Source organism: Egretta garzetta, unplaced genomic scaffold, assembly GCF_000687185.1.
Source record: "Egretta garzetta isolate BGI_Z169 unplaced genomic scaffold, ASM68718v1 scaffold425, whole genome shotgun sequence".
NCBI lineage: Eukaryota > Metazoa > Chordata > Aves > Pelecaniformes > Ardeidae > Egretta > Egretta garzetta.
Genome location: NW_009259796.1, coordinates 379,977 through 407,876, shown reverse-complemented (window position 1 = coordinate 407,876; position 27,900 = coordinate 379,977). Strand labels below are relative to the sequence as shown.

The 27,900-nt window shown below is 37.6% G+C and overlaps 1 protein-coding gene across 1 annotated transcript; it reads right to left on the bottom strand.

Annotated features, from left to right (window-relative positions):
* Window positions 1–1,107: 1,107 nt before the first annotated feature.
* AGFG1 (ArfGAP with FG repeats 1) lies at window positions 1,108–27,900 on the bottom strand. Its single transcript, XM_035895276.1, has 12 exons — window positions 27,812–27,900; window positions 17,341–17,456; window positions 16,654–16,816; window positions 15,483–15,639; window positions 9,713–9,832; window positions 7,832–8,041; window positions 6,827–7,010; window positions 6,023–6,102; window positions 5,544–5,636; window positions 2,411–2,566; window positions 1,714–1,805; window positions 1,108–1,338 (listed from the first exon to the last, which is right to left on the bottom strand). Exons 1-12 carry the CDS (start codon window positions 27,863–27,865, stop codon window positions 1,279–1,281), a joined length of 1,485 nt encoding a protein of 494 aa, XP_035751169.1. The 5' UTR covers window positions 27,866–27,900; the 3' UTR covers window positions 1,108–1,278.

Genomic DNA, 27,900 nt, shown 5'->3' with positions numbered 1-27,900 from the left:
CTTTGATGCAGAGTGATATTTTTCTTGAACCTTCTTACTGTTACAGACTAGACAAGCCAGACATTTTTTCCCCCGCTACAAATTGCATTCTAGTATGACACAAAACATTCCAGAAAATAAAAAAATAATTTAGTATTTCACAGGAGGTCTTACTAATATGTATCAGTTTTTAATAAAAAAAGAATGCCATTACATCTGTGGTACCTTGGCCTACTATTGCACATACTGTTCTGATCACAACTGAGTCTTGTTCAAAGACTGTCATTAGCAAGCCATAATCAGGTGTCTTTCACAGCTAACCATTTCTTGAGTAACTGCCCTCCCCAGTGCTTCGAGTGTCCTTCATTACACAGCTATTCTGCCACAATAATCCAAGTTCACATTTTCCTGTTCGACAGGTCACTTCACGTGGCTAGAGCAGCAAGCTTAATCACAAGGACACAAGAGAAACATATCCAAGTGAGGCATGCAAAAATTTTAAGCTTAACTCACCTTTAAGCATATTGCTTTTGATAATTCATCTGTGTACGAGACTCACAATACGTGCATTTTAACCCAATAAAATTTTACTGCACAGAAATAATGCTACACAATTGTTTTTTCTAATATTTATTTTTTTTCACCTGCAAACTGTAGCAAAACATGATCAGCTTTATTATGCAGACAGGTATCCCTCTAACATTAGAGATTTAGGCATGTATAAATAGAAGAGCTCTTAGGAAAGGAAAACATTTTGAGAAATGAACAAACCTTCAATTTAACTTCATGACTTCCAATACCAATGGTTAAAATGATGTAGCTCATTCATTCCAAGAGATACAACAGCACCTTAAAGTGGCTGATCTATTTCCCAGTAACATTTTTCACATAACAATGTGTTAAAGTTACAAATACTGATATGCACAAATAGCTATTTTCTAAGAAAAATATGTACAGTACTGCAGCATAATGAATGTGGTATCTGCAATAACTTATTAGCCAATTTTAATATACATGATACCGCTACTTTTTTACCTGCCAGTTCACAGGTTCAAGGATGTTACCACAGCCCTCTGTTTTGCACGTTATTACCTGGTGGGGGGGTTGATTTTCTTGGGTTTTGTGTAATTTTTTTTTTTAATTTTTTTTTAAAGGTACACAATGCAGGCTTTTATTTTTACTTCTTAAAGACTTCTTTTGTGTTTAAAGCTAATATCAGTGAAACAAGACAACAGTGCAAGAGGCGCAGAGATGTTATGTGACCACATAAGAGTTCTTTTGGGTAAAGTGTCTATAAGGCTATAAGAAAGGATTGGTTGATGAGCTTCCCGTTGGAAATTGTCCCGTTGGTGCACCAGCCTGAGGGAAAATAAAAGAAGAAAAATAAGACAAATATTTAAGTTTTTTTTCCCATATTGTACATCATAAATGCAGGCTACATAAAAAAGAAAACAACCTATTAGGAAAGATTTCCGGTTTATGTTGCAGTCTGTTTTGGTGGTTCTCTAAATAGTACTACTGTAAGAGCATGGTGTACAAGTACCTCTGTTTTGATTTGAACAGCCCTACAAATGCCATGTCATTGTAATAATGAATTTCACTTAGGAGATTCACATGCTGCCTTCCCTTATTTGAAGGAAAAAACCCCTCTTTGTGGGTCTCGAAATTAAGTGTTACAGATTATGCCTCTTCAGACATACAGAAGTTGTTATTATCGTGCAACAACTCACTTACCATAAAAGGGTTACTAGATACTCCAACAGCTGCAACTTGTCCAAAAGGAGTTACTACAGGCTTTGCCTGTCCAAATGCAGCAAAACCTGCTCCTTGGAAAGATAAGTGAAAAATATTAATGCTAGTAACCAATCTTCAGAGAGTCCTTTGCTGCAGCTCCCACACAAAAATAAGTGGAAACTTGGACTGCACAATCAGGAGGACTGAACCTACTTAAACACTATCAGGAACCTAAGTGTAAAAAAAGTATGGCTGGCTGTTTTATTTTCAACTGTTCAGAACTAATCCGTTTCCAATTTCTACATATGCACTTTTTTCATGTTATTTTATCATTTAAATTTAGGGAGAAAGTACTTTCCAATTTTCTTTTGCCCGTGTTCTATGAAGTTAGAGAAAGTGTTATAATCAGTTGCAGACACTCTAAAAATGAAGACAAAACAACCCTTCTTGCATAAAAACCCTTTAAGGCTGGGAATACTTACAACTTTAGTATCAGATAACGGTAAAGTTTCAGTTACATCACTGCACACAGCCAAGTCAGAAAGCTCAACTACAGAGCCAAAACAGAGTGTGGGGACCCCTCATCAATATTATTATCAAGTTCATATAGAAATAAATACACACCCATTATTGCTAACTTAGATAATTTTCTCCATGTTTCTGATTTAAACAAATTATCTAAAATGTATAGACCTACCATTTGGCTGCTGAGCGAAAGCAGTCTGTTGAGGGAAAGCTGCCTGGGTTGGGAACGTGGGCTGCTGGAAGTTGCCACTAAAACTAGTAGGAAGACTGTAGGAGGCAGGAGTTCCAAATCCTGCAGGCATGCTCATGGATGCAGTACCAAATGTTGCTGCTGGTAGGCAAAAAATAACATTTGATTATTTGTAAGAAATCACTTTTTCATGAGACAAATTACTATAATGCCATGTTAAGAAATGTCTCCTAATACATCAGTGACCATACAAAAGTTAGGTTCAACTTCTACAGCCACTGAACCGATTTGTTAGCTTGGGTCACCACCAACTAGGTGCATAGTTTACTTTTGCACTTTAAAAATTAATTGAATAGTTTAAAATTTACTAGATCCAGCACATTCAGATATACTTTCCAAAAAGGAAATTATTTTTTGCATTATCATATACTTCCCCCAGAGTTTTTCTGGTAAAAGTTGGTATACATCAGAAGCAAGCACTTTCAGGCAGCATAAGCCCTCTCTGTTTTTCTCCTTCTGAGAAAAGCAGGAAAGGATTTCCTATTTCAAGCTGCATTACAGGAAGTTACAAGTCAAAAAAAAAAAAAGTCATAAGGGATACATGCATCCCCTCTCTCTTCATCCCATCCTTAATATCACTTTAAATGAAATTTTCACCATGCACGTTATTTGCACACAAAGTTCCTGTTGCAAACGCTCTTACTGTGGAGATAAGACTTAAACAAAAAAAAAAAACAAAACCCCAAAACTTTTCATCTGATTCTCTGCTGAACATTTCAAGTAAAGACCACACAACTCATGCTATTCCACGTGCCTTCAGCAAATAAACAGGAGCACATCAAGTGCAAAAATATAGTAACAAAACCATTATTCAGTCTTTTGGGAGTTAGTCTTGAAAGGAGAAGCGTATAGAAATTTTTTTGGTACAAATCAGACACCAGGCATTTTATTCTAGTTAAACATCAGACAGGACTTTTCTTTTGAAATGTTACAAGTTAGATTTTATGCAAGCTCAACTATTTAAAAAAAATATATTTAATTAATATAGCTTAATTATCAGTTGAAAAATCTACCCTAAAAGTATTCAAGGGCAAGACATTATACATACACGAAATGCTGACAAAAGTACACACAAAACTAGTGTACTAACATTGTTCTCAAGTTACAGATAGCAGAGAAGCTATTCAACAGGAAAACTTGCTAAAACAGCAAACAGAAGGACAACAAAATGAGCAGTGACTTGGGATATCCCAAAAGGCATCAAGCTACTGTTGGTAGAAATTTCAAGAGTCGCTCAACTTGTTAGCATTACACTGTGACCATGGAGGATATCAATAATGGTTTTGTTTTAGTTGCTTAATAGGTTGCCTGTGTACACTCTTCTCTCCCTTTGCCCACACCCACTCAATTTTAAAACACAGAAAGTCTTCCAAAATTCTATGTGCAGAGAACCAGATAGCTATCAATAAGCTTTTACAAGCAAGAACAATTAGCCACAAGAAACTTGATACCAAATGTGGCCACCTACCAAAATGAGCCTGAGGAAATATGTGAGAGTGCATTGCTCCCGAGAGGCCTTATGGAAGCCACAAAGAGACCAGACAATGTCAAATCATTTATACACTCTTGAACAGTCATTTCTTAGTTATATATATATATACACACACACAAAATATACACAGGTATATGTACCAAGCAATCTGTCCATAGCATGACCAGCAATAGATTAAGCTAAGAAAACCATTAGAAATAAATGCTACAAAACAGATCTCCCATGTAATAAATAGCAAAGTTCATGCAGAAAGAAAGCTTAGCATAAAAGTACAAGCTACAACTTTACACCTTACACTGAAAGGGGTAGAATATTATCTTTACTTATAGTCATTATCTCTGTCACCTAGCACATAACATCCGTACAGCTGCCAAAGGGTTGGAACCTCTGCAAGCCAAGGGTAGCAGTTTAGAAGGTGGAAGGATAGAGTTGCTATATTCAAAGAAATTTATCTAAAGGGGCTACAAGTTCTTAACGATGATCCAAAATAGCAGTTAGGAAGAAGATTAAAATAAGGAAAAAGATATTCGGGGCATTAAATAGCTGAATAAGTTTAACTGCATAATAGCTCAAAAGGGACTGAAAACAGAATTCATTTTAGCAGAGGACATGAATTTGATCAATTCAGTTTTAACTCAGCCTGATCAGTTTAATTAAATCTACCTAAAACTTTCAACAAAGCGTAACTCAATGTTAAAATGCATACATCAGCAGATTTAAGTTTGTGGATGTCCAGTTAATAGAAATGCCAAAGTTTAGCAGTGCCTTTGGACGGGAAAATTAGCATAATCTAACAGTCATCTAAATCCAAGTTTAGCACTTTAAAGAAAAGTACAAGTTTGCTTTTTTAAGAAGTGATTAAGTTTTTTCTGTGGAAGTATGATTCCACAGAATCCTCCAGAAAATTAATGTAAATCCTGAGTGTAAAGATTATATTTAAACATATGCTTTACTGTTACAAAAGAGAAAAATAAAGGACACCACCAATGTACCGAATAAGTGGACTCGTGAGGAGCTAACAGCCCCAAAGCATTGTCTTTCCTGGTTCTAGGCCCTGCTCTTTGGTTTTGAAGGTTTTCAGAACTTTGGAATAAAGAAAGAACAAAGCAAGTATACTAGTTAGCAGCAGGGCTTTCAGGATCCCTGATTTCAGGGTAAACTGCAATGAAGCATGCTTCAAAGCCAAGGTTCTAGTCTTGGAAGGCACCCAACTGGTAATACACAGACTACAAATAGCTTATGTAGTATTAGAAGATCTTAAACAGATCATTTTGACATTTTTCATGGCCACCATTTGAAGTCCTAGGATTGGGCCAGAAACAGGAAACTGATGTCCTCAGCCCAACAAAAAACCCCGTCACTTAACTTTTTTTTTGAGATGATTTCTGCAGCCTATTCATAAATATTGTACTGTACATTGAACACACACACACAACATGTCAAATAGACTAGAGACAGGTAATACAGAAGATCTTTAAGGAACAAGTTACACACTATGGAAAAAAGAATCAATACAAGTCTTGAAAGAAAGTTTCTCAAACACTCAGGGTTTTTTTTCCTAACCTGTTGCTCCTCGGCTATTTGTCTGGAATGGATTTGTTGAAGGTGCCACTGGGGCAACAGGGGCAGCTACAAATGGATTTGTGGAAGGTGTTGCTGAAAAATTAAAAACATTTTATTTAATAAAGTTTTTTTAAAAACAGCCAGTCTTACATTAAGTTTATACAGTTTTTATACAGATACATAAATACGTAAAGTTACATGAAAAATGAGGAATTGATCATAAAATGCTTAACTTGAAATGTGTAAGAACAGCACTTTCTGGGCATCCTTCAGTAACTTCAATATCACTTAGTAACATCAATATCACAAAGTATAGCACTACCAACTAAAAATTAGTAAGATTTTTGCTTACAGTCCAAAAAAGGTGTTAGTAACACTTATATACCTCCAAATGGAGCAGGCACACTCGAAGATGCAGGCTGTGTCTGGGCAGGATTTTTGCTTACAGTCCAAAAAAGGTGTTAGTAACACTTATATACCTCCAAATGGAGCAGGCACACTCGAAGATGCAGGCTGTGTCTGTGCAGTAGCAGCCACAGGTACTGTTCCAAAAGCATTGCTGAAAATAATTCATACATTCAAGTGAAGTCAGAATTGCTTGTTTAACAATTAGATACAACTTACAATTGTTGTTGACATGTAAAATTAAAAAAAAGGAATGCTTATGTGCAGTTTGAAAACTGCAACATAATTCACTGGTGTCAGGAATTAAGCCCCTGATGCCAGGGTCAGAGACTGTAACTAGTGCTGAGCAATGAAAAGTCCTCTCTACCAACAGTAGGAGAAAAGAAATATTGAACAGAGGCCATCAGCAGAAAGATTGCAAAGCAGAAGCTTTAGGGGCACTTGCAATACCAAGCAGAGCTATAACAGGCATTTGGTATGTATTACTTCAATGATCTAAAAAAGAAGTGGTTGACACCATTTACATTATAAATATCTGAATAATTTTTTCTGCTAGGGATGATGCTATGATTTTCAGTATGCATGCAAATATTTTGTACAAGAAAGTGTTATCATCTAACAGGTTTAGCATATAATGACTAAAAGGTGCAGAGAGCACTGTGCTGACAGAAAGTATTCTTAATTTTATCATATAATACCCTATAGATAGTTCTGCTATTATTTAAAATAAAGGATGCAGTTTCAGAAGTATCTCTAAACTCATTCAACATCTCCCCATTTAGATAAGAAATAAAACCAGATTTGAGGACCAGCTTTGAGCTACTTTTCTGGATATTGCTGAAGTCAACGTAGAAAGTCAGCTACTTCTAGCAAAGTACCTGCTAGCATTACTGGTGGACGTATATGCGTTACTAGAGGTTGCTGTGGAGCTGAACACACTGTCTAGTTCTGCTAGAGCCGCATACTTGTCTGAAGATGCACTTGACTGATTTGGGACTGACAGTGCAGGACCTGCTGATGCTGACACTGCTGTACTGAAGCCACTTCCTTGCTCACTACCACCTAGAAAGAAAGAAAGAAACCAGATTAAAAGTGCCAACGTTGGGAGTTAAATGAGAGCTCACAGACAGTTTAAATTTCAGACTTAAAAATTAAATATGCACTAGGGCATACTGGAAAAAAAATGCTTAACAAGCTATTAGCAACGCGCCATGCTTCCACAGATATTCTGCAGCTCCAGAGAGTCTCTGATTTCCCTGGAAAATAATGACTCAATACTACTGTCATTTTCAACCAGAAAATTTAACAAAACACCCTCAAATTATCCACTTCAGAACAAAGGTCTATATTACAAACCAAAACAAGTCTTTATACACCATTTCAGAAGAAAAAAAAGTTACAGGGTAACTAGGTTTTGTCTCCTTAACTTAAGTTCAGCTAAATCCAAGTATCACTGCTACCAATTTATAAAAAACTAAACCTGAATCTTTTTGTGGCAGAGAGGTAGGAAAGCTACTCTGGCAGTTCTCTGCAACAGCTATAGCTCTCTGTTCAAGTGCCTTCACTACAGGTTTTAGCACAAATATAAAACATATATAAATATATTTTCATTATTACAGTAATAACTATTTAGATCTTTCCACTTAAGAGTTATTCAACTTGATAACAAGTAGGTTCCCAAAAAGCAGTCTTTTGATGACCTCCTTTTAGAGTGATGTTAGTCTTAAAACTTGCATCTTACACATTAAGGGTGTACTGACATGAAATTCGAGTGATAACTTAAAGAAGGACATTTTGAAATATGGTTACTATTTTGACCTGCACAGCCACCCTTGTAAGTATACACGTGTAGAACAAGCACATCAAAGAATAAAGTTTAATACCTTGCCCTGCACTGAAGATATTATCTAAATTAGCAAGAGCTGCATATTTGTCAGCTGACTGGAGATTCGGTTTGTTCACTGCAGCTTTAATGGCTGCAGTTGCTGTTGTGTTGCTCTGAGAAGCATTGAAGGCTCCAAAATCAGCACTGGAGGATTTTGGGAAGTTATCAAAGTGAGCAAAGTTAGCATTCACCGATCCAGCGCTTCCACCTGTAACAAATAAAGTCAAACATGATCAACACTACAAAGGCAGAGAAAGTCTCTCCAATTGTAAATGATAGCAAAATAATCCCACCTCTTTGTGGTTATGTGAGGCGACATGTTTCCCTCGCCCCATCCCACACATTTAAGACCCTTTCCCATTTCCTTCAAAGTTACGTTGGGCCATCAGAAAAAAAAAAATAATTTTTTTTTTTATATTTTTCAGACTGCACATCAGGGACAAAAAACCCCCTAAGCTTCAACAGCTTAAATCACAGTCATAATTTGATCTTGAAAAACGTTATGCTATTTATTAGCTGTTAAAATAATTTCAAAATAATATTTTGCTACAAAAATAAGTATTTGTCCGAATCTTTAATATTCAAGATACAGAAGCTTCATATGTGTCTAATGAATAGCTACTATTTGCATTTTCTTAATGGTATCATCTTTAACCATTTCAGATGTCAGTCATCATTCTAAGCAAAAAAAACAGTGCCTAGAATTCCAAAAGTAGTATGATTCCATGCCAAGGTTTAGAGAGATAGTTTGGTTCTCAGTTGTCAGACTACATCCAATCAGGAAAGAGGTGAGGGGGAAGACACGACACAGCTCTTTTTATACCAAGTCTCCACTGACGTCAGAGATACATAAGTCAATTTTGAAAATCTGACTTAGGTCCACACAACTGAACTTCAGTTCAAATATGAAACCATGAGCTCCCATTTATTCAGTGTCCAGATAATTTAAGTCTAGGCAGGTCATGTGCTTAATTTTAAATAAGCTGTTCCATTAAGTGTACCACATTTTATTTATAACAGTTGGTTGAGGATTCCACTCACACTACAGAACACACAACTTTCTAATAGCATAATCAAGAAGTTAAAACATATGCAACAGTAGAAATGAAAATACTATACTACAATGGCATGAAAAGAAGCAAGCTGAGTTTTCCACTGTGTGGAACTTACTGTGTACAGCCTGGAGAGGAAAAGCAGAAGTAAATTCACCAAAACTGCAGCTAGATGAAAGCGTTCTGAACGCTGGACAGCCAGAAATTGTGTGTGGGTTAAAGTTAAAATAAGAAGGGAGAAAGAAAATTTGAAAAAAAGTTTAAAACGACACCACACTCAAAAGAAAAAAAAAAAAAAAAGGAAAAGAAAGTCAGTCAGCCAAAGATCTAGACAAACAGCAAGTGTAAGCTCAAGCAGAAGTTCTAAAGCATGATTAAATTAAAGGAAAGCAAAATAAATCTTAGCAATAGGCTCTACACATGAAGTCAAACATACTGAAGTGTGTGCATATGTTATACATACGGATAGATACACACTTTTTTTGGTACTGTAATGTGCTTTTGGGTCTACCAAAACAATTCTCTTACAAGATAAAGAGTCAATTCAATATTTATCAAAAGCATTATGGTTTACTCTTTTCATAGTTATTTCAGGTGTAGAGCTAACACACACATAGTACCATAAATCAGACTTCTGAGTAGCATCAGGAAAAAAAAAAAAAGGAAAAAATCAACAGAAGGAATTCATTTTGAGTTTCCCCAGAGCTTCAGATAGCTTGATTGCATTAAAGCAGGCAGATGCAAGAAAAACTCAACTTAAGTACCTTCCAACATAAAGGTAAGGATTATTTCCATTAAGTATTAATCAAAAGTGCTAGGAGTTCTACCTGTATTTTGGGGCTGAAAAGGAGACTGACTTGCTGTGGGGAAACCTCCAAAATTACTCGAGCCACTAGACTGTCCAAATGCATCAAAGTTTGCAAAACCTGCATTTGCAGAGTTCTGCGCTGTAAATTGCAAAGGAACAAAACATGTTAATGGATATGGGAAACAAACACAAAAACAGATGTATTAACTGAATTCATGGTCATGACAGCCTCCAAGGGTTATGTCCTACCTTGTAATTTCTTTTTCAATGAAAAAATTATACATGATATTCTACAACTGCAAGTTGCCTCTGAACAAGCTTTCATGAATTACCTTCACAGAGCTGTACCAGTTAACACTGTTTCTCTCCTCCTCACACATGCTGCTACTCACAGCTGCATGACCTGATGAAGTCCAGTTCAGCTTAACCCTAGAGTGTTTGCAGTGGTGGCTGGTCAGGGAAAAACAGCCAAAAACTACAGAATACCAGATGTCTAACTGTAGAACCCAAACCGGGCATCATTCTAAATGTTAGTTTCCAAAACTAGAATTTGTGGACTCACTGAACTTTGGGAATAAAAGTTAAAGTATTCTTGTAAGATAATGACAATTTGAATTCCTCATATACAAAGTGCTTCTTCCTTGTGTGAATTTAGCTTGGCACCACTTGAATAGTTTTGGCTAGGTTTATAGATTCATTTCACTGGAAAATTCAGTTTTTTAAAAACCAAATCAGAGTACAGAAATATGGAAAATCAATACCAATGTCAAGAAGATAGCAATCAGAGTGTATCCACAAAATAAAATCCAAGGAAACCTCAAATAGAATTTCAGGTTTGGCCTTCCTTTCGTGCCATACTATATAGGAGAAAATAAATGTTAACACCCATCTAATTTCAAACAGCTGGACATTCAACCATCTATAGATGCAACAGAAATTGCATGCCTAACTGATAAGCTCCACAAAAGTCTTAAACACTCTTGAAGTAAGGTGTAAAGGAAAAAAAAGAAAAAAGTAGTTTTACTCAAATGCAAACCAAACCCTTATAGACAGGTAACTTCAGTTACCATCTAAAGAGTACAGGTGTATATAGCATCTATAGATGTATTGGGTTTCTGTGGCAAGGTCTTGGAAGTGGGGGGGGCTACCCCCCATGTGTGACAGGCCCAATCCCAGCCAGCTCAAAGATGAACCCGCTGCTGACCAAGGCCAAACCCATCAGCGACAGTGGTAGCGCCTCTGGGATAACATATTTAAGAAGGGGAAAAAACCTGCACAACTGCAGCAGAGGAGTGAGAGTACGCAAGAGAAACAGCCCTGCGGACACCAAGGTCAGTGCAGAAGGAGGGGCAGGAGATTCCCCTGCAGCCCCTGGTGAAGACCACGGTGAGGCAGGCTGTCCCCCTGCAGTCCATGGAGGTCCACGGTGGAGCAGATATCCACCTGTAGCCCGTGGAGGACCCCACGCCGAAGCGGGTGGATGCCCAAAGGGAGGAGGCTGCGCCAGATCAGGTTCCTGGCAAGCCATTGCGGACCCGTGGGGGGAGGAGCCCACGCTGAAGCAGGTTTGCCGGCAGAACTTGTGACCCCACAGGGGACCCAACACTGGAGCAGTCTGCTCCTGAGGGACTGCACCCCGTGGAGGTTATGGACCCATGCTGGAGCAGTTCGTGAAGAACTGTAGCCCATGGGAAGGACTCACATTGGAGAAGTTCCTGGAGGACTGTCTCCCATAAGAGGGACCCCACGCTGGAGCAGAGGAAAAGTCCTCTCCCTAGGAAGAAGAAGCGGCAGAGACTATGTGTGATGAACTGACCTCAACCCCCATTCCCATCCCCCTGTGCCACTGCGGGGGAGTAGGTAGACAAGCTGGGAGTGAAGTTGAGCCCAGAATGAAGGGAGGGGTGGGGGGAAGGTTTTTAAGATCTAGCAGTTTCTCTCCTCTCCTTCTCTGATTTTGATTGATAATAAATTAATTATTTTCAAGTTGAGTCTGTTTTGCCTGTGGTGGTAACTGATAAAATGATCTCTCCCTGTCCTATGAGCCTTTTGATTTACTTTTTTCCCCTCTGTCCAGTTAGAGGGGAGTGATAGAGTGGCTTTGGTGGACCCCGGCGTCCAGCCAGGGTCAAACGACCACAATAGAATATGGGTAACTTCAGTTATCATCATATTTTATTCCCACAGTCTGCTGAGGAAGGGGAGCAAGGGAGCATCTTGGTGGGCACCTGGCAGCCAGCCAAGGTCAGCCACCATAGCATGAGTCAAAAAGCAATCAAAAATAAAAATAAAGAAAAAAAATCAATGAAAAAGCAAGGTCTTGGGAAAGTTCTGTCCTAAAATTTTCACCTTTAAAGCATGCAAGAAGAAAAAGTTGACACAAACAGAAGAAAAAGGGTTTCCATTATTATACCCTCTGTTTTGGTTCAAACAGCATTCTACAGACATGAACTCCAAATTCCACAGTTTGGGTTTTTTTGTTTTGTTTCTAACCCAGCAGCTTTTTAAGAGGAATAGATTAAGAATTCTGTTGCACCTTGCTTTAAAATGAAAGTGAAGCTTTTGTCCTGATGCATCATTTGGATAGTGGCTACTCAGAGACTGATGTTTAGCTGACCAAATAGGATTAAGTACATAAATGTCACTACTAGAATTGTGACAAAATTTTTCATGTTAACCACTCACACAAACTGAATACTATGCCAAGAATCTAAAATTAAAGATCTTTTGGGTCTAGATTACAAACTGGAACACATTATATTACAGGCCACTTCTAATAATTTTATTGCATCAGCTGACACAGTATGATTTGCAAGTGGGCCCATATTAAAACAGTAGAGCTGTAAAGATTCTTCTGCAGAGTATTCAGATGTTAATCTTGCTTTATTTTATGTGGTAAAGTTTAAACCTATGTAAAAGTGGCACAAAGGTAAAGACCAAGTAGGACTTGTATTTTCATGTACCTGAACAATATGTAGATTGGCAATTCCAAAATTCAGTTCTCCGCACAGAAACCCAAGAGCAACCCTAGGTAAGTTGAGGAGCTGCAGCGGATTGCAGATTGGCATAGATTTACAACTGCTGTTGTGACTGCAGATCAGTGAGGCAGTACAAAAGCTAGCTGGCTAAAGCTAGCTCAAGTACAACAGCGCCAGTCATGGTGATGCAAGCTGCCCCTATAATCTTTGCATAGTTTCTTCTGTGAGGTTTGCACTACCCCGTGTGTGGAATACAGGCATGCAACACTGCAAAACCAAAAAACCCTAAAATTAAGCCCACATATATTCAATTAAAAATTGAAAATAATTCTCTAGAAGACAATAACTGTGTCATACTATTATACATCTTCTGGGTAAAGCCTCTTCTCCCTTGTTACCTGTGACAGTTGTGCTGTGTCACTATGCCTTTTTAAAATCTTTTGTGCAGGTCTTCTATTCCATTAGTTTATAGAAAGTCTACATTCCAAAATTTTTTTTATTTTTGTCACTATTACCAGTCTGTAAACTACAGAGAGAGAGAACAGTTATCTACCATCATTTGCAAAATTATGATGTTTTGAAGACGTTATGGAACTTTGTAAATTAAATACAGACAGTAAATGTAAGGTCAGCATGTTTCCCCTTCAACATGCAATGTCCTGAGACAGCTTAGTACATTAGAAAATTCAGAAAAAAAACATATCAGAAGTCATACTTCCTGCATAATTTTCAAGCTTTACATCTATACCTTACAGATCATATCACAAGTTTGTTAATATTTTCCTATCAGCTGCTGCACTCAGTTGTGCCTTAATTGCAGAAACAGTAACTTATACTGGAGGACCTTAAGTTTGCTGGTGCTCTTCAGTGATTTCTTTAATTAATCATAGAGTACGTGAAGGGGAAGAGAAGAGTCCATCCCCCGTAGGCATAGCTAAAACCAGGCCCTAAAACAAGAACACCAGACCATAAACTTCAAGAAAGTAGTGCTGGACTAAGTGCAAGTTCATCCGTCTTCTGCTATAGTGTGTGATTACTAACAGAAATTACATGTTTATACAGCTCCTTAAATGAGCACTTAAAACTCATTTTTGCTTAAGCTGGCAGACTGATCAACCCTCCCTGTGTTCCAAAGGGAAGAGTCTGTAACATTTCATTATTCATTTCAGTTAACACTGCCCTATGGTTACTACTCACAGGACAAGCCTTACAAGTGTTTTACCCTAGCAAGTCAGAAAACACCTTCAGATAAACCAATCTGCAATACACATTCAGCTATTGCACGCTCAGAATTAGATTTTTGTCTTTTAGAAACTGATTTACCAGCCCTGAAACTGGTTTGGGTTCTAAAATTTATGGAAAGGAGTCCTAGGAATGACCACAATGGTTAGTTATTGAAACAGAAAACTAGTCAGTCCAGCCAAGTATTCCCTTCAATTTTGATTTTCAGCACCGGTTTCAACCAGAAATTAGTACTCTTTTGTAAGATTATATTTATTCTTGAGTGTTCATATTGCTTTTTATCCTTTTAAAGATTACCCAGAAGAGATACAGTGAAATTTTACCTAGATTTGAAAAACAGTACTGAAATATTGCTTAAATGGAATTTTCATTTCCTGAAACCCACAAAGAGTCATTAAGTGTATACAAATATAGAATCATTCAGTAACAAGTTTGGAAAGAATAAATTATTAGAAAGAATAAAATATCTGCAGCCTCTTCAGTAACACTGTACAACATTGGCCAGCCAGCAGAAGTTATCCCAGTTAAATATACGTCCAAAAAGATTAACATGAAATCTTATGTTAAGGATTTTAAAACTAGACTGCAATGGCAATTCATATCCTGTATTACGGAATTCAGCAAATTCTTTCACAATGATTTTTTTGAAAGTTAACTTTGAGAAATCCTCAATACTTTGCTCAGTTCCTCAGGTGTGCCTTAAGTTCCCTCCATCACACTTCCTCTCAGCTGTTAACAATTTCAGGACTGATTTCTTTGTTGGCTTAGCAGCATCACAATTTCTCTCAGAAAGTCAAGATGAAAAGCCCATTCAGACAAGAAAGACAAAGGTACTTTCCCACAATTATAATGCAAGTTAGCAACAACACAGAATCAACTTTTTCTTTAGGACAGACTTCCATGGCTCAAGATCTTTGGCTGAAAATGAACCCTGAGGGCTCAATATATTCTACTGAAGTCATTCTTCAAGAATTCAAGGCCTACTCCCATCCTCGATCTATACATATGCTCAAAGCTTGTTTATTCTTCCTGAAACTACAGAATACTACCCACACGGGTAGTATTCAGTTTTTAAATAGACACACACACAAAAGACAAGGTCATTCTTTAAACTGAGGAAGCCTTTTTTTTTTCCTTAACAAATTGACAGTTGTTGTCAATGCATTTGAATCCCCTTAAAGTCTGTATAACTGCTTAATTTCCATGAATGTTCTTCCTAATAATTTTCAGGAAGAAAATTAAAGGTCTAATATCAGCTTCTCCCTACATTCTGTTACTCATCCTCTCACTCTCTCCCTGAAGAATTTAAAGTTCTAGTAGTAGGCAGAAACAGCCTAATCATACATATTGTAGAAAATAGCTGTAGCAACTCCCACTTCAAAAAGCAGGATGATCAGCCATTATGTCTTCAACCTTTCTTTGTAAAGATCTGAAGGAAATCTTGAGCAATACAACATTCTCAAGGCACAGGAATTACACATACCTCATGAAGAAGTTTAGTCTAAAGTCATAAAAAATTAAAGCTACATTTTATACATTTAAAAGGGATACACTGCTCAGAATACTTACCTGTATGACTGTTGAAGTGTGCAAAATTAGCAAAATTTGCTGTAGCAGTTGACTGAGGAGGAGCAGCAGCAAAGATATCTGAGCCAAGGTCACTGAGGAGGTCAAATTGTTTCTTTTCTTGTTGCTGCTGTCCTTGAGATCGAACTACAACAGGAGACTGCAAACAACATTTCAATTAGTAACACAAAAAAGCTGACATTTTACCAAACTGACTTTTGCAAAATACTAGCAGGATAGACAAAGCATATTTCTTTAATATGCTTTCTTTAAATTTCTTACAGCACAGACCCTCCTTTTATAGTATGAGGAAGACAATCTATTTATGCTACTAGGGTGGCTTTTAAAGGAACTCTGCATATTTCCATGGGTTAATAAGGGCCTAGAAAAATAAAGTAACAGCATAAGCAACTCCAAAATTATGTATTTAAAACTGCAAATACTGTACAAATACAAGCAATAAAAGTTAATTTTACAAGTTAGAAAATAGTTATTTACTGCTTTCTGGAAAAAGTCTTTACAATTCAGTATAGGGAGAGAAAATCTGAAGAATTTCATAGCAAGGCCGCAAGCTGCAGACTTCTACTGTTTGAGTTGTAAGAGGTCCATTCAAGAGTTGCCTGTATCTGAAAGGTAAAACAGTTTTTCAAAAAACTGTCTTCCCTCCAAAATCTAAGTACATGGTGTTGTTTGGCTTTACATAACAGCATACAGACACTCCCTGAAAGCCACTTGATAAGACAGTTACAGAATGCATATCAAGCAATAATGAACATGCATGCTTTTCACCCACATACTCAATACTGATCTCATGGTTAACAGTATCAGCCATTTTATTGTTTTCAAATAAAACAAATATGAAAACATATCACATTAGCTTCAAACTCTATAGCGTTATTTAAGCAAAAGTTAATCATAATTAAACTTGCCGATCACACTGGAAAACTCTGCTTACTGAAATAACCATTAAAAAAATCAATTTGGTCAACAGAAACAAGCTTAATTTAGAACCTGATCTGCAAACACCTGCATACTTCAACAAAATAGTAAGATAAAGTTGTCTTTAGTGATCATATTATCAGGTAACAATTGCTATTGCAAGAATTCTTGTGCTACTAAAAGAGAAAAAGTACTGCTGAACAGTTCTGTGCTCTTCAGCTCTGTTGTTACTCACTTGGCTAGGTGTGCCCTTGTTTAAGTGCAGTGTGGGTGCAGCTTCTCCCAGAAGAGATTTGAGTGGCTTCACCTCAGGTGTGCTGCTTGTACTACTAGCAGAAGACCCCGATATGGATGCATGGACTGATGCCACCACCTTTGCTTGCTCTGGAGGAACATACCTACATTCAAAGAGAGTAATGGTTTTTACAAGTTTAACGTGAAAAGTTCTGCTCAACTTTCATAAGACTCAAGTGTGAGAACTTCTAGATCTCAGCTTTGCTATTTTAACCACTCATGCTGCAACAAATTCTATCAGTAGTTTTGCAAAATACCCACTAATTTAAATATGCCAGGTATTTTAAGTCATCAATATTTTACAGCACTTATTTAATACAAACCACACGTGTCTTCCACCTCCTAATAAAAGCCTGCAAACCCCTTACTTTACACTCTTGTTGACATCCCCTTAAGCCACTTCTTTTCCACCAATATGAACTACACATTGAGAAACTTCTTAAAATAGTTTGTCTTCTCTGCTTCCTGTCAGAGCTCTGAATAAAGTCTAGAAATCATTTTATTTTACAGAGCTGTGCAGTCTAGTCCAAAGAGCACACAAGAAGGAAAGCACACTCTAGAATGTGAGGATAACAGTCCATCTTCACTTGTCACAGAGGCAATCTTTGTAATTGTAAAGCTATCTTACCATCTTTTCTTTTCATATTTTTCCTGTAGAAATTCCTTTACTTTCTGTGGATCCCTGAAGTCTGGAATTGCTGATGATCTATCATCAAATAGGCCTAGCCAAATCTGTTTGCACACCTTATAAAAAAACAACCACAGATTAATCAGAAAATATCTTAATTCAAAGCCTATATAAGTTTATAATTGTTAATACATCAAACCATTAAAAAGTCAGCAGCTGCACATTTTTGGGTCCTTACTGAGCTGCTTTAACAACTGACCGGTGCACCATGTACTGCTCTAGATACTTAAAGTTGAAAGACCATCTGTCACAGCAGGGCAAGCAAATCCTAGCACTCATTTCACCATCAAATAGTGTTTTTACAAAATATTTCTAGTGTGTACTCATGAAGGGGCAAAGCACCTGCTTTCTACTTGTGATCTTTAAGACTCTTCTCCTTCACCTAATCCTATACATTCCCATACCTGTACTTCAGGGTTTAAACTGTTTCAACAGATTCCATATGCCCTAAGCCCCAGACGGTAGCTTTTAAAGGATGTGAGGTTTCGTATTTAGAATTACTATTTGAGTATAGGAACTTTTTTTTTTAAACATCCTTTCTTACCATGATACAGTTTCTATGGAATAATATACATTTAATTTGAGTGAGGATATGTGAGAACAGGGAAAAAGTACTCTTGCTCTGCTTTAATTTTCTAATTGTAGTTGTGAGTGAGCAGAAGTTGAAGCAACTGCAAAACTGTCAGTATATTCAGCTTCAATTCCTGACCCAAACAAGAGGAAAGGTGACTGTTCTCAAAAGTAAACAAGACACAGGAGTTGTCACACTTAAAATGTTTTCTTTAAGCACTTAGGACTACTCTGCAAGTAACCTGAATATGCACCCAAACGATATACGAAACAGTAGCTAACCTCTAAAAAACAGACTTTGCCATTTCAGAACAGGTTTCTTCCAGAGAAGTGGAGTCAAAAAAGCTTTGTTTTTATGATGCATACCCTTTCTTCCCACGCCCTTTCTGAAATAGTCCTGACCATCCTTCTTACATGTCCCCTACAAACATTGCCCTCTATTCCTGCAATAGTGTCAGGTTTTCAGCATTTTCCCCGTGACCTGCAAAAGAAGTACAGGCTCTGACAAGCAAGTGCTGCATAAACAGATTGCCCTGCAAGTTGGCAAATCATGGAAGAAGCTGTGATACTTCCACTACATCATCTTCCCCAGAGAGGTTTTCTTCTCTACCCAGCCAGCTAACTTCACTAAAATTGTAGCAAATTAGCGTCTTCAGGAGCAATAGTTGTCCAGTGTGATAAATCTCACAGGTCATTTCAAAGATTGCTCAGGATTAAAGAGATTACACAGGCAGCATAAGTATGTATTTCATACTTGATGTCTCAATTTTATATAGCCTGCTTGCATGGCCAACACTCCACAGTCCTTATCTACTGGATAGAGGCAAGCAACAACAATGGGAAACAGATCTAATGACCAAAGTATAGCTCTAAGTTAGTGATTTAAATACTCATCTAAAAATACAATCAGCAGTTCCTACTTCAAATAAGCTCAGCTATTCAGCATTCATTCAGCAATTGTACTCTACAAAAAAGTTAAACTTAATGCATTGATCTGAGTTCACCAATTAAAGCAGTTATTGTCTGCAGTATGGTAGTAGATGAAATTAAACTGGAGGTATTTAAGACTTCATACAAAGTCAGAAGATAAATTTAGTCAAAAGTCACAAGTCTGTTCTAAAATAGCTGTCAATAGCATGAAGCGCTATTTTAATAGTAGCCATCTTTCACATAAGCACTACTTTTTGCTGACAGAATTTTCGGTCAGAACATTTATGGGTATAGCTTTAAGTATCTGCAGTGGACAGTCTGATGTGGGCCAGCAGTGCTATTTCTATGCTTAGATTTGTGAGTGTAACCGTACCAACTAGTAGTCATATGATTGCTAGGAGGAAGAGAAGTCCTGTTTATGGCTGGTTACAGGATACCTGGCAGCAGGAGTTGGTGGTGTCCAAATCTACACAGTCCTGTTCCACCCCACCCCTTCTACCCCAACTTCAGAATCAGGAGAAACACCAGGAAACACTGAAGAAAAGAAAAAGTTGTGCCCAGTTTCAGAGAAGCAGAAAGACAAGTGTTAGAACAGCCCTTAGTTGATCCCACACCAACCAGAATAACACTCAGGGCTGCACCTTGATGATCAGCTTGCCTAAGATGTGCTAGTGAATGAAAGAGGAGGTCTTCTTCACCACCTGTACCAGGCCATCAAATTACTCCTCCTTCTCCTACCACCCAAACCAAGTCAGATCAAAGAAACTCATCACAATTACCACGTCACTGGTACCACTGAAACCTGTACAGAGATCAACTCACAGCAACAGTCAAACCACAATCCAGTTTTTCACCTTTCTTCCTCCCAGTTTTCTGCTTCAACTTCACCCTGAAGTGCATAAACATTTGGGGGGAACAGGGATGACAACACAGGATGGGACGACCACAAAAAATGCACAACCAATTCCATATCAAATAGTCTCAAGCCTTCCTGACCACTACAGGTGACTTCTAGGAGATATCTGACAACAAGGTTCTGTGTGACTTTAGACCATTTACCAGCTATGCAGCTATAGTAGGTAACAGTTCTATGAATACGCAAACAAGTACGAAGGAGGACTGTGCTGTACCAAACACACTGTTGGTTTAAAATTATGCAAGCTTCTTAAAAAGCATCAATTCTTGCATTGCATTGCCATTTTTGCAAACCTTCAGAAAGCAGGCTTCCAAAAGCATTTCCTGGAGCAACTATTTTCTTCTAAGTACTTAACACAAAAGCAGTAACAACTAAAAGTCACCCTAAGTCACTACTATAACTTGTTTAATTAAACCTGCCAGGCACTCTTCATTGGTTCTCTGTTAGTGGTAGCAGAGAGAACAGTATTACTCAGGGCAACAGAACCACCAAGCAAAAGAACCTAGACTTAGTGGCACATACTTCAGCAAGAAGTTCTCATTTTAGCAGAATTTAACAGCAATACCTCTTACAAACACAGATTAAAACACTTACTTTACCACACCAGAGACGCAAATTAAATTTCACCTAAGTTTCTTTACCTAAAGAGTGCTCAGAGAAATTACAATTTCTTACAAGTCTTAAATGGAGACAAGTCCTTTAGAAAGCCAAATTTTAAAGCTTTAATATCACACAAGAAGCTGAAAAGGCACAGTTTTGTCTATTCTGTATGAAGCACCACACAATGCTTTGAACACCAGCTGCCGTTCCAAGCGAGCATTCAGAACACAATCAAAGGCCCGTTGTCTTTCCTTGTTTGCTGGTGACCTGTATGCTCTTTCTAGCTATACTTTTGTTACTATCCTCTGACTTGACAGGGATCCACAATACTGCATTGATAATGTTTTGAGTGAGCCATAAGAATTTTCAGCTATCTACAAAAAAGAAAGTTACAGTATGCTGTGCAATACCTCAAGATGAAATCAAAACTGGAAATTAAAATTAAAAAATATTACTGTCAGAGAGAGACCTTGTCTCATCATACAATTGGTTTTTGAAATCATTATCTTCCAATAGTCTTAAAACAAGTCACTAACAGTACTGAATCTTGTGCAAAGAAAAGCTTGCTATGAGAAATGTATTTTTACTGATCAAGCCATCACGTTTCATTTCAAAGCTATTTAAAAGTTACTCTTGTAATAAAGATCAAGGAAATTTATGCCATACCACTTCTTGTTGACTTATGGTGAGGAATGATCACTCAGCATTTACATCTTTGGGACCCTGGTTATAGAAACGTATGTGGAAATGCAGAAAAATCAGATTGGCAACTTCAGTTGCCAATACTTCAACATGAGCTCAGTTCTATGTTCTGTCTGGCCTGACAGCTGCCTAGGCAGAACACCTGAACAAATTATCTCAGTTATTCACAGCATGTGCTGACTCTTGCCCAGCCACTACTTGCAGGACATGGGGAAAACAGTGTAAAAAGGCAGTAAAGGGCATATAAATCTGCACAAAACCAAGCTTTAAGTGACCAGTCACTCTACTAAACATGAAGTTTTCTCCTTAGTTTTCTAATACAAACTTACTATTTGAGAAAAAAAAAAACCCATGGAAGTAATTGTCAAAAGAAGCAAAAATTCAGAATATATGCTTTGAGTAATTTGAATTTGATATCCCAAAGAGCACGTATTTCAAAACGCATCTCTAACTATTCCATACATAAATCAGACTTGCAGAGCTGATTCAGAAAATGTTATTGCCCAAGTTTAATGATACATCTTCAGCTCCATTTTAACAGAATTACTCATTCCTTTGCTTTTTCAGATAATACATGAAGCAGCATCCCAACTCACCGCAAAGTGACACAACATCACCATTAAGGTACTGGGCCTAAAAATTCTAAGGCTTTCTGAAATCCTTCTACATGTCAGAATCTTCTTGGGGATACTCTGGCTCAGCCATTTAATATTAATATTATTCTTTTTGCAACAGCAGCACAAATAGGCCTCTGCTCAAAAGCTCAGTTCATTCCCCAAAAGCCTTGCTATACTCCTTCTTTTGATAACCAAAGCTCTATTAAACAAAATGCCCTGCTTAGAGGAGAAGAGCCTGGCAAGCTGAAGCCAAGAGTAAACATTCAAGTTATGTGGAAGCCCCTAGAAACAGTGGAATATATCCAACAACCCATAATCATTGTCCACTGTCCCTGAAAAGTATAATTAGTCCATGTCCCACTGGTTCACCAATGCAGCAAGAAGAAAAAAAGACAGCACTGAAGTCAGAATGATTAAGCGTATGCAGCTTTTGAAAGTCTACTTTTGTTGAAGGGTTGACAGAAGCAAGACTACTGTCAAAGTTTTGCCTGCCTCTACTACATTGTGGGAGCTGCAAAGTAACAAGACAAAGCAAAGTTTTATCTTGTCAGGCAACAATAAGTAGAAAACAAGATTCAGCAGTTATCTTTGTGAAATTTAAAAGTTCATGAGAATCCTTTTACAACTGGTTTGGGAAGAACAGTACCTGTTCTCTGCCAACAAGCTCCAATCCTGCAAGGGATGTCATTAGACATTTGGCAACTAGATAGTTCAGAATTAGATCAGTATTGCATGAAGCAAAGAGGGAAACAGAATCACAACCAGCTTCAACCTACTCACCCTGACCTAAATAAAAACCCAGGAGGTAACAAGGCAGAAACTGCGAGTTGCCATAACTTAAATATATCTTTGAAAAGAGAAATCGGGCCAAGTGCATATTGTATGTTATAATGAAGTCTTTACCTTTATTTCTCTTCATAGTATTGGTTTCCCTGAATCTGCACTCAAAAGCTGTTCTATTTGAGGGAGAAACTGTTTTTCCTAGAATAACTGCATTTACCCATCTTGTTTCCCATACACTATTTACATTTGTAGTTCTACAGTTTGAGTAATTACCCTTGTTTTCCACTTTAACATAAAGGAACAAAGAACTCATCCCATTCATTGCATATCTGGTACTCCACAAAACAAAGTCAACCAGAAAGGCTTCAGGTTTAAAACCCAGCCTTATAGTAACATTTCATGCTTTCAGGAGTTCCAGGCAGGGCTCAAAGAGCAAGAGGAACATAAACATACCTGTTTTCCAAAAATGTTTAGCTTGGGTTTTGTTTCTAGGTTTGTTGTCATATTTTAGGGGGTTCTGTGTGTGTTTTGACCGAGTTGGGAAGGGCAGGCACACTAAAAAACTGCTAACAAAGACATAAAACTGACAGTAGTAACCATCAAATTTTGCAGAAAGCCTTGAGACTCTGAGCTTTCAGTTATTTCTATTCCAGTGCTACATATTTCAGCCACCAAACAACACTTTACCATGTCATAACTATTTCACTGATACAGATCTCCAGTGTGTGTGGGAAGGCGGATATGGGAGAGACAAAGGCCTTCTGCTTACACAACACATTGAGCCACCACATTTTAGAAACTCCTGTTAGCATAGTTGTGCTAGTTAGGAATAATAAAAATTCAGTTAGGCCAGCAAAATAAAGTTTTTGCTCATGAAACTGCCTTCTCTTGTATGCAGCGAAGGCAGCACAGCAAGGAAAAGCTATACTAGGACAAGTGCTAGTAGAAGCTGCACGGCAACTAGAAAAAGCACAGTACTAGTCCTATAGCAACAAAGCGCTTCTTGTTTTGACCCAGACACACCATTGCATAGGAAGATTACACATGTCAGTCTAGTTTAAAAAGCTCTAATGAGATATTACCTTTCAGGAGTCTGGTAAATGCCAAACTAGATTTCTTCTTTTCCCCTTCCCCCCCAGTAAAATATCCTCAGTTATGCACCAAAGGTAATGCTGACAGTGCAAAGAACTACAGATTACCACACAACAAAACTATGTTCCAAAACATAACACTCACCACAGGAAGAAAGATTTGGAAACAGTTCCCTTATGTAAGCAAGTTATAGCTTTGTTTAGTAATTCAGCACTTCTGATGTCAATATTATTCATTAATCTCTGTAGGTTAAAAGAATTTTATACTGCCAGTATGCTGATTTCAAAGCCAGTTTGGGTCCACAAGCTATAGCTGCTTTCATAAGCACAGAGTCCAAGCTAGTAAATCCTGCTAACAAAGACATTATTCTATACACAATCAGCTCATGCATCTCTATATCGTATTAGCAGTACCAGGGATGTACTACAAGGACACCTGACTGCCACAGCTCATGCTGTCAGAACTCATCAGCTCCAGCTTAGTACTGCTCTTTCCACTCCAGGGTTTCTAGGCCACATTCCACAGTAAAGGAGATTCTAGGAAAGCATTTTGGTCAGGCCAAACACCAGCTCTGAACCAGCCCCATACTACTACTAGTTCTGCAATCATAGGTTCTCCTGGAATCTAGAGTGCGGGAAAGTGGTAAGAAACACTTGCACAGATGCTATCCAGAGTCAGGTAGACTGGCACAAAACCAAAATTAAGCACTGATAAACTAATCCCAAGCAGTTGAGCATACCCACGTAGCGTTCTACTCATTAGCTCAAGTAAACATGATCCTTGCCCCCAGATCAACACAGATTTTCCAAATACAAGACCATCCCAATCATTTGCTTCCACCATATACATATTAGAATAGGCTATTTGGAAAGGTTATAAAACATATGGCACTTTTCAAAAGTGTAGTAGAAAAATTAACTATGTAACTGGTTTGCCTCATAATACTATTTTTCAGCTTCAGGGGAAAGCTTCTGAATAAATATTCACAGCTATAATGGCAACATGAGATGAGTACCGCCTCCACTTTCTGTAGCAAGTTCACTTTCTACTATCATAGCACTACTGAATCAGAGGCCTAATCAACGTTAGCATCATTTGATTATGAGCATTCAAACAGAACCATCTCCATACCACTCTCTCCTCATTAGGCCTAACATGAAAATACAGTGTGAAAATACCTCACACTGCTCTTCATTAAGAGAATGAGGAAGGGGAAATCCTACCCAGTGAGTCAGAATTGCCTTTATCCTTCAAAAGGACTTCAAAAGGTACTTGAGGAATATCAGCTTGAAGATGTCTCCATCCCTGCTGCAAAAGCGAGCTAGCCCCAATGTTATCAAAATCAGAGTCTGGACATCTGTTTATACCTGCAGATGAGTAAGCAACACCAAAATATAGATGTCTTCTAATACAGTAAGAAGATTTAAATCTGTATCTGAAGCAGTAGAAAGTCATCTGAAAACAAGTTCAAGTTACCTGTGCCAGAAAGACATTCCTTGGAGGTGTATATACAGGGAAGTAGGTGGCGTCTCACACCTGAAGAGAAGCTGCTCTGAATAATCTCTTCCCAAAGCAGTCACTTTGTGGAAGCCTTTTAGTAACCGAATGTTTTACCCACGCGTGCTACAAAGATGGCAATTTGTGACAACTGGGGAAGTTACCATTTCAGAGATGAGGTTTGGGTGGTTTTTTGTTTGTTTGTTTTTGTTAAGAGAACTTCAAACTCATACAATACATTGACCCTATAAAGACTCTTCAAGGAGAGTGGAAAACTACTTCCTCCAAGAACAACTCCACCACCTTAGAACTACTTTATCTCAGGGAAGCTTTCTTGCTATTTTCCTTCCTATTCAGAACAAGTTCCCTATGTACACCATGATCTACTCATCTGGAAGCAAGAAAAACTTACCACAGAGGCCTTGACCATGTTGCAGAGAGACTGGGAGGACAAGGTGTGAATGACAGTATTTTGTAAGCTCCAGAAAAATGGAAGTTAAACATACTAGATTGCAAAAAGTTGAGGTTTCTGGTTTTTTATATCTATAGCTGCAGAACCAAAATAACTGAATGGTACAACATCTAAACCATTCACTGTACTTTGTTTGTGTCCACATTCTAAAACATTGGACAATTCCATGTTTGAACAAGTTTATCCTAGAAAATTTCATTTCTTAATATATACACAAGAGCCACATATGCTGAAGAGCAAGCTAAGCAAAGAAGGTTTTTTGTGAGGTCAGATGAACTTCATCTGCCCAATCTTTATCTTATCTGCAGGTGAGTATTCCAAAGTCCAATACCAACAAGAGAAAGCAGAATGCTTATTTAACCACTGCAATATACTGCATGACAAAGAGAAACCATGTTTTAAGTATTAAACTTCTAACAATGTTTAAAACAACATCACTTCTGTTCAGTATTTGAGTACCTGTTAAATCTACTATCTGCAATTACAAATATCTATTCAGTGTTACTTTAGAACTAAGGCTACACACTGCTATTCAACAAACCAAAACTAAACTCAGGAGGACATCTTCATTTATGAGGTAGCTCATTTAAATCATTGCAATACTTTAACTGGAGGAATACACAAACACGAAGCTTGCATAAGTAACTGGAAGTATTACAAACACAAAGACCCCTGCTTTTGAAATACAGTATAGCACTGCAGAGATCTGTGAACTTTTTTAATGTCAGTTATAAGTTATGTATCAACTAAATCATTATGATTGGCAGGCTAGTCAGTCTATAATGAGAAGGACAACTATGCTGATCAACTGAGTAGGGATCACTTAAAGTTTCAGATCGGTGAAAAATGAAACTGGTTGCATTCTCTAGCCATTGCAGTTTCAGTGAAATACTGAAATTAAAACAGATGTGGGGAGGGAGGGACATGCACGCATACACATTTTTCTTTACACTCATGAAGCTTAAAGCAAAGCTGGGGTTTGCAACCTAATCTTATGGAGAGTCCAACATAATATATTTGAACCCATAAGATTCATTATTATTCTTCCTGTGCAAAAAGTCAGCAATATGCTATTCACATATATACGCAATGTTACACAGCTTTAACATAACCAAACAGTTAAAAAAGGTCAGAGCCATTAAGAGTATTTTATGGTGTCTGGAAGAGTTTTGACCTTCTTCCAGCTCTGTCTACAGGAATCATCCACTAACAGTAATTTCAACAAATAACCCATTTTCCAGGACAGAAAAAGAAATTGCTACTTCTGTTTTCATTCTTCAACCCAACAGTTATGAATGGGCCAAGTTTAAGAAAGTTAAGCGTCAACATTTTAGCTAATGATGGGATTTATCCCCATAAAGCTTCAAAAGAACATATTGATAAGACACTCTGTAGCCTACAATCAATAGTTCTACTAAAACAGAATACAGATCCAATCAAAGTGAAATAGAACTTTTTCCAATTCAGAACAGAAGCAAAAGCTGCCTCTAAAATCCTGAATGCTATAGAATGGTATTAAAATAGAAATTGCATTCTCAAATTGAAGACAGCAATAGCTGTCCAGGGTTTACATGCTCCATGTGTCCCCACAGAGCCAATCCAACATTTACCTCAGATTTAGTTTCATCTATTAAAAAGAACAAAAAGGCAGTATGCTAGAGCTTTCTGTCATCAAAGCTGCCCCAAGCCACTCTAAACATATAGACACTTATTAGATAACAATCCTTAGAGGAAAAAAATTCTTCCTTTCCTTCCCCTCCAAGAACCTTCAACATTGATATGCTTTAATGAAAAGAAAGAGGCTACTGAAAGTACTAAAGACTTTCTGACACCTACTCTGAAGAAATACAACTACAAACAGCAAATTTATTTTTGTCATGGTATGCTCTTTCAGGAAACACTGCTGCAGTCAGTCTCAAGGTCTGGGCTTGCAGAAAAAAAAAAAAAAAGACTGATGCATGTTGCCTTATGCAAAAGCAAAAGAAAACACAATTCAGAAACATTGATCATGCAAATCTAGATTGCCTGGGTTGGTAAATAACACTTAACATTATGATGATCAGCTACCTAAGTGAAATGAGCTCTTTTGAAGCATCACTTCAAATGACATTGGCTTCAAAAGACTTCTGTCTACTTTTTGCTACCAAAAAATCAAGTTTTTCTTAAGCACTGTTTTAAAGTTTTTAATATTAAAGTGCCCAAACCACTTGATATTCTCCAAATAATACTTACTTCATTTCCATGTTTCTGCAGAAATTCTATTTCCTGTTGTGTGAAAGTAGTCATTGAAATTGACTTCACTCTGTGGGGTGGATTCAAGC